At 43.9% G+C, this 8,165-nt stretch overlaps 1 protein-coding gene across 1 annotated transcript in view; it reads left to right on the top strand.

Moving 5' to 3' along the window:
• The window catches only part of plekha6 (pleckstrin homology domain containing, family A member 6), a gene marked incomplete at its 5' end in the record, with an annotated part of 56,104 nt that extends 48,729 nt beyond the window's left edge, over positions 1–7,375 (top strand). The window contains 2 exons of the mRNA XM_079509745.1: positions 3,322–3,429; positions 5,709–7,375. Coding sequence (XP_079365871.1) covers positions 3,322–3,419 — 98 coding nt within the window. The 3' untranslated portion in view covers positions 3,420–3,429; positions 5,709–7,375. The remainder of the gene's footprint in view (positions 1–3,321; positions 3,430–5,708) is intronic.
• Between the last annotated feature and the right edge of the window lie 790 nt (positions 7,376–8,165).

An 8,165-nucleotide genomic window follows, 5' to 3' on the forward strand; every position in this document is an offset into this window, starting at 1 on the left:
CACTGCAATTCTTCTCTGTGGGATAACTCCACTAAAGCACGCCCTGAATTGTGAGGAGTGCTATTACATGCATTTAATGAAACAGACACAGACTATGCTACTAATTTATTTAGTTCCAGTCAGCCTATTTGAGCTGTTAAACTGTCAGTACCAAACATCTCTATAATAAATGAAATGACACATTGCTGTCTGATGAACAGTGGTTTTCAACCTTTTTAGCGCCAGCACCACCTAACCAATACAGCCCCAGGGTCAGGTTTATGACCAATACAGCCCCATGCCCAGGTTTATGACCAGCACCACCTAACCAATACAGCCCCATGCCCAGGTTTCTGCCCAGCACCACCTAACCAATACAGCCCCAGGGTCAGGTTTCTGCCCTGCACCACCTAACCAATACAGCCCCATGCCCAGGTTTATGACCAGCACCACCTAACCAATACAGCCCCATGCCCAGGTTTATGACCAGCACCACCTAACCAATACAGCCCCATGCCCAGGTTTATGACCAGCACCACCTAACCAATACAGCCCCATGCCCAGGTTTATGACCAGCACCACCTAACCAATACAGCCCCATGCCCAGGTTTATGACCAGCACCACCTAACCAATACAGCCCCATGCCCAGGTTTATGACCAGCACCACCTAACCAATACAGCCCCATGCCCAGGTTTATGACCAGCACCACCTAACCAATACAGCCCCATGCCCAGGTTTATGACCAGCACCACCTAACCAATACAGCCCCATGCCCAGGTTTATGACCAGCACCACCTAACCAATACAGCCCCATGCCCAGGTTTATGACCAGCACCACCTAACCAATACAGTCCCATGCCCAGGTTTATGACCTGCACCACCTAACCAATACAGCCCCATGCCCAGGTTTATGACCAGCACCACCTAACCAATACAGCCCCATGCCCAGGTTTATGACCAGCACCACCTAACCAATACAGCCCCATGCCCAGGTTTATGACCAGCACCACCTAACCAATACAGCCCCATGCCCAGGTTTATGACCAGCACCACCTAACCAATACAGTCCCATGCCCAGGTTTATGACCAGCACCACCTAACCAATACAGCCCCATACCCAGGTTTATGACCAGCACCACCTAACCAATACAGCCCCATGCCCAGGTTTATGACCAGCACCACCTAACCAATACAGCCCCATGCCCAGGTTTATGACCAGCACCACCTAACCAATACAGTCCCATGCCCAGGTTTATGACCAGCACCACCTAACCAATACAGTCCCATGCCCAGGTTTATGACCAGCACCACCTAACCAATACAGCCCCATGCCCAGGTTTATGACCAGCACCACCTAACCAATACAGTCCCATGCCCAGGTTTATGACCAGCACCACCTAACCAATACAGCCCCATGCCCAGGTTTATGACCAGCACCACCTAACCAATACAGTCCCATGCCCAGGTTTATGCCCTGAAAAGTAGGCTAATGCTTTTATAAGATTTCATTGAATTCCAAATAACTGTCTGTTAGACTGTGATTAATAGCTGTAAGATAATTAACAGGCATTGAATAACACAAATAATTATTTAACAACATTTTATTCAGGCATATGTTTGTAGCTGCTAGCCAGCTAGTAGGTTTGAGGGTTATAAAGGACCGGTCAGCAAACCCAGCCCTACACATTACATATTCATTGTGTTCTGTGTCTAAGATATGTTTCTCTCCTTGACCATTCTACACAGGCTATACGCAATTATATCTACTAACTACTGACTAGAGAGTCTTAAAAGGCCTTATACTAGATTATATAATAATAAAGTAGGTTTGAATCACAAACAGCAATCAAAGGGCAATGAATGCATTGTAACTATAACTAAAAACCAACGGAGAAAAGAAACTATGAAACGGGCGTTGAGAAATATCAGCATAGATGATCCACACTCCACAGAGATTTCTACCAGTAGGGGCAATATAATGCCACATCTCTAGAGTATATAAAGTGCAATAGGCTATTTACGAGCCTATTGCACAGTGCCCCCCCCCCCCCCCCCCCCCCCCCCCCCCGGGGAGCCACTGTGGTGGGGTGATGGAGCAACACATCAGGCTGAAATGACAGCAAGTCTAATAAACAGAATTAATGACACGTCAGATAGCATGATCAGACATAAAACACAGTGGAATGATGGAGTCATGGAGAAACTAAATCCAAAGTTGTTCCTCTGCTTGGTTAGCGATCATATTTCACTCCATCTTGAGGTCATGATGTTAAATAACCACTAGTCAGTCATCTCTTATTGATATAATTTAAGGCCACGGATGATTTGCTCTTTAGGTTTAAATGTGTGTTGTTATGTGACCGGGTCTGGCAAATAGGTCCTCATCTCGACCAGACTAATTTACAGATTATGAAAGACCATTTTAAAATGATTGTGCCGTTTTACCCAAAGCTGAGAAAATCCCCTAACATATCCTAACCAGTCTGCGCCTATAGCTTTAAAGCTGTGCTATTTTTGTGCGAATACAATATTTCTTTCCCCGACTATGTTAATACAATGTAACTTATATACAATTCAAGTTGTATTTGCTCTTCCTGTTTCCATTGAGACATTTAGATCGGTTTGACACAACTGGACAAGTACTACTGCCTGAACGTCAACATGTAATGTCTCTCCTGCAGAAAGCAGGCAGGCTATATTAGCTCAGTGGTAAACATTTCAGCACGTGTGCACGTGTGCACCAGCTCAGTGGCCTTGTGGTTAGAGTGTCCGCCCTGAGACTGGGAGGTCGGGGTTCGATCCCCGGCCGGGTCATACCAAAGACTCTAAAAATGGGACCCAGTGCCTCCCTGCTTGACACTCAGCATCAAGGGTTGGATTGGGGGTAAGTCCCTGTGACATACTAGCGTCATGTCCAGGGGGTGTACTTGTACATCAAGCTGCCTCACGCTACATAAACAGGAGATAGGCTCCTGCCCTATGGGCCTCATGGCTCGGCAAGGCAACTTACGTGTGCACTGTGCAGGCGACCTGCGTTCGAACCCGAGGTAGCACATAAGCGCTAGTGCAGCTTTAAGGTACAGTTTTATTTCGTTCAGGTAGCTCCCTATAGTTTTGCATTCCACATACACGCAAGGCTCACATTTTGTTGACACGCGTGTTTGGCTGCCCTTCCTTGTAAAGGTGCCCAACCTCATGTTACCCTCCTATCCATTTACATTGCACTGTCACTGTTTTCTCACATTCTTTTATTATAACTTTTTGTTTTGTCTTTTTTTGTCATTCCCCCTAATCTACACACCACCCTACCCTACCCTCCCACCCCCACATTCCACTGCAGCCCAGTGCGCCCCCAGTCCCCCCACCTCCCCCACCAGCCTGGCCCCTCCCCCTTCCTCTGCCGACTTCCCTGACTCTGCCCGCATCATGAAGGTGTGAGTGTGTGAAGGTGAGTCTCCCTTTCCACCGTCCACCGTTTCTACCCCAGTGGTTCTCAGAGTGTACAGTGACCCCCAGGTAACTCTGAGAGTGTACAAATGGGCCCATATGGGTCCATTTCTACATTCTCAGAGTGTACAAATGGGCCCATATGGGTCCATTTCTACATCCTCAGAGTGTACAAATGGGCCCATATGGGTCCATTTCTACATCCTCAGAGTGTACAGTGACCCCCAGGTAACTCTGAGAGTGTACAAATGGGCCCATATGGGTCCATTTCTACATTCTCAGAGTGTACAAATGGGCCCATATGGGTCCATTTCTACATTCTCAGAGTGTACAAAAAAACAAAAATAAAAAAGTTGGTCACAAAAAAAAATCACACCGTGTGAACTGAGTGGTGTAAGGTCTTATATACTACTGATCAGCTGTGGTCTGACGTAATGTCTGACGTAATGAAATCACACCCGTGTGAACTGGGTGACCATAGCAACCGTGCTCATTTTTTGAGCACAGACAGACAGACAGACACGTAAACTAACAAAGCCAGTTGTAGGAGTGGTTTACACCACTCAAAAAGAGTGTACAAAGCCAACTACATTTCTGTGAAGTATTTATTCATCCCAGAGGTTCAAATCATCCTTGATGATTTTGGGGGGATATACTGTAAATAATTAGCCTACGCCATAGACCAGGGGTTCTCAACCCGTGGGTCGCGACCCCTCGGGGGGTCGCCAAATTATTTTAGGGGGCCACCAAATTATTAAAAAAAAAAAAAAAAAAAAAAAAAGATTTTTATTTTGGATTTTTTTTTCACGATTTTTCAAAAATAGCAGACCTACAAGCTCGTAGCGCGCCACTCGGTGGCGCGCTATGAGCTTGTAGATCTGCTATTTTTCAATAGCTAAATTATAACATAATGCTTAAAACACCAAAAGGGGTTCCCGCCCAAAATGCGTTAAGGTTATTGTAGCAGTCAATTTATATTGGGGGTCGGGAGGGGGCGGGGCGGGGGTCCCGAGACATTGCCAAAGCATTTCCGGGGGTCCCCGGCCAAAAACGTTGAGAACCCCTGCCATAGACAACAGATACACAATTAGTGCAGTATTACTTACTTAGTGTATATACCGGAAAACCCCATTTCACTGGCCGGTTGAAACACTTGAAATGATTTGCACTGCAAATAATATAGTTTATGGGGTCCTTCAAATTAAAAGGTTTGAGAACCACTGGTTTACCCCGTTTCTCCTTTGAAGTCCTTCCCCTGCCTGCACGTTTCTCTCTGCCTTTTTGATTCTGCATGAGGTCATGTTTTATTTTATTTTATTAATACAATACATTTGAATAAAATACCTTGCAAGGCTAAAAGGACCAGATACTGTGAATCAAGCATATTGGAGCAAGGCTAAAAGGACCAGATACTGTGAATCAAGCATATTGGAGCAAGGTTAAAAGGACCAGATACTGTGAATCAAGCATATTGGAGCAAGGCTAAAAGGACCAGATACTGTGAATCAAGCATATTGGACCATGAGCAAATGATTCTTCTTTAGTCACGCCAGCTGTCGAGTTTTGCATGCAATTGCTCTGTTGCAGCAGTTTCAGTTTATTTGAATGAACAGGAAATTGTAATTCGCATCTGCAATGCAGGAATAGAGTCCTCCAAATATCAATTCCAGCACAAACGTATCACCTCTGCATTGACTTATTAAAAGAGGACATTTGCCCATCCTCAAGACATCTGTCTTGAGAAAGGTTTGTGTGACCAAAACGTAGACCTTTTTTAAATAAATCAATAAAGAGATGATAAAAGGTGTGCTGGAATAGACTTTCTGACTCTTTTTAGTTGCCTCTGTGAGAAGGAAGCATCCAGTCACGCATCAGTTAAGGCCCTGCTTCTTCCAAAAAGCTGGGAACCATAATTGAATGCAGAAACCAATGGAACGGATTCAACGGAATGATATCTGGGTGTCCAAAGTCATTCACAACGCAACGTTTAATGTGACATTCTTTAGGGGTTGTTGTTAGGGCTTTGATTTAATAGTCTGCGAATGCAAGGCTGCAGTGAGTCTCAGGAAATCTGTTGTCTTACATCTCAATAGATCAGGAAATGTCATCCATGCAGAACAATTATTTTATGCACCAAAAACCATCAAAGAATGTTATGCAATGTAGGTGCAATTTACTGACAATGACTATGTTCGCCCCAAAAGGCTCAATTTGAGTCAAAGCGTGAACTTTTCTCTTCAACTCTCCCTGACCCCCTGTTCTCTGCTCCCTGCTCTCTAGCTCAAGCCTTGGCAGCTGTCAAGTTCGACGGAGGCTCTTTCTGATGATTAACTTGGACAATTCAATATTACAGATGACCCCAAAGAAACAGAAGGTTTTTATATCTCTCATCATTCACTTGTGTGAGAACTGGATATGTAGGTGGCAAGTTTTCAAAGGAACTTCCCTGGAAGATGGACGACGATTATCACCCAAAAGGACAGAGACTGAAAATGTATACTCGTCCCTTGGCCTCTTCCACTTAACTCCTATTACTCATTTTACTAAACACCCTTCGCCTACTCTGCCAAAACAAAATGCAAAAAGACATCTGCTACAACAGACCACAGACATAGAATGATATGGAAATATATAGTTTATTTCTTTGAATTCAGCCTACTGTGGAATGTCTCTCTAATCTCTTGTTTCTCAGTGATATGTGACACTACAGAACTAGCCTGATTTTAGAAGTGAGGGGATTCTCCAGAACTCTTACCAGCTTCACATGACAAAACATTTCTGGATAATTCCGCTCAAGATGGTGTCCCCAAAGGAGAGATCTTCAAAGGACACCAATACATGCTCTATGGCCTATGCCATGACAGAGAGGTTCTGTGACCTGAGGGTACGAGGACTTGTGACGCGTAAGGGGACATTTAGTATGTGACGCAACACCGGGAAAATATCTCCAGGGAAGGAAGCAATGGAAAGATGTCAAGAAAGACATGCAGAGGAACATCACAGATGTTGACAAGTCAGACAGCAAGTGGCAACAATACGGACACTATAAAGGGACATTATTTTAGTGGAGCCACAGCTTGATCTCTGGGTCATCGTTGTAGACCATGTCAAATTGCAGACGGCCTTTGATCCTGTCAAGGCTAGGGGACAATTACATGGATAGAACACAAGGCTTGGCCATTTTACAATAGTCCCACACAAGTGTGCACCCTCTCTCCCCATGGACACACCCCGAGGACTCTCCTTTTGAACTCACTGTGATGCCTAACTCCAACATGTCACCATGACCCCCAACCGCTGCACCCATTTTCACCAGAAACCACTTTCAATACCTGACTCTCTTGTAACTTGACATTGTTGTTTAGCATTAATCATAGTCTTTGAGACTTTATGTCAGTGATTGCCTAAACATATAGGTAAAATATGTTGGATATACATTTATAAATGGTAAATAGTATGTGGAAAGATGTCAGCAAAAAAAAGTGAAGTGACCTTAGAAGTGTAAGTGTGCTAGTTGAGAATACTAGTTTGTGTAAAGATGGGCCAACGGCTTACGATGCAGTCATTTGAATCAGATAATGTTCATGTTTTTACATATCCCGACATTTCATCATAATATGCTGTGCCATAATTCTGAACCTCATACCAGCTCAACAAAAAGGGTGGTGTCAATTTAATTTAAAGTTAGTGGGGATGTAACGATACCGATGTTATCGCGAAAAAAATATCTCGATATTGTCGTGGGCCTGTGACGGCACCACCAACAGGTCAATAGGCCAATATGAGAGTGACAGCAGCAGAGTTCACATCGATCATCACTGATCTTTACAACATTCCTCCTGTAAGACAGGGGTTCTCAACGTTTTTGGCCGGGGACCCCCGGAAATGCTTTGGCAATGTCTCGGGACCCCCGCCCTGCCCCCTCCCGACCCCCAATATAAATTGACTGCTACAATAACCTTAAACCATTTTGGGCGGGAACCCCTTTTGGTGTTTTAAGCATTGTTATAATTTAGCTATTGAAAAATAGCAGATCTACAAGCTCATAGCGCGCCACCGAGTGGCGCGCTACGAGCTTGTAGGTCTGCTATTTTTGAAAAAAGTGAAAATAAAATTTAAAAATAAATCTTTTTTTTTTTTTTTTTTTTTTTAATAATTTGGGGACCCCCTAAAATAATTTGGCGACCCCCTGAGGGGTCGCGACCCACGGGTTGAGAACCCCTCCTGTAAGAAACTAGCAGATGAATACCAAACGTTAGGCATACTTTATGCCTCATTTAACCTACCGGTATACTTAATTGCACGTCTGTTCCTGACAAGTAGTGTCTCTTCAAGCCCATCTTGTACGCTATTTTCGGTGCGAGACAGCATAAATCAGGCTTTAGTCAAACAATGCTACCAGCTCTGTACCAAAAGACAAAAACTCAAGTGCCACAGAGCCTCAAATAAACACCGCAGATGGGTGGACTTCACAAACTACTCAGTCATAGCTCACGTTATGACACACACATGAGATATTAAGTTGTGTCCAAAGGATTTCAGTTATTTCTTTATCAAATATTGTGATAAATATTCTATCATGGACTTGTTATCATGATATTTAAAGGCTTTTTTTCTTTTTTTAAATATCGTTACATCCCTAAAAGTTCGTAAAGACTCAAGAGTGATCTGGTGTTGAATTTGACCTGTAAAGATTACATTAATATGATTCCAAACTGCTCTGAGTTCAGTTGTTAC

Source organism: Electrona antarctica (genome assembly GCF_951216825.1).
Source record: "Electrona antarctica genome assembly, chromosome: 9".
Lineage (NCBI taxonomy): Eukaryota > Metazoa > Chordata > Actinopteri > Myctophiformes > Myctophidae > Electrona > Electrona antarctica.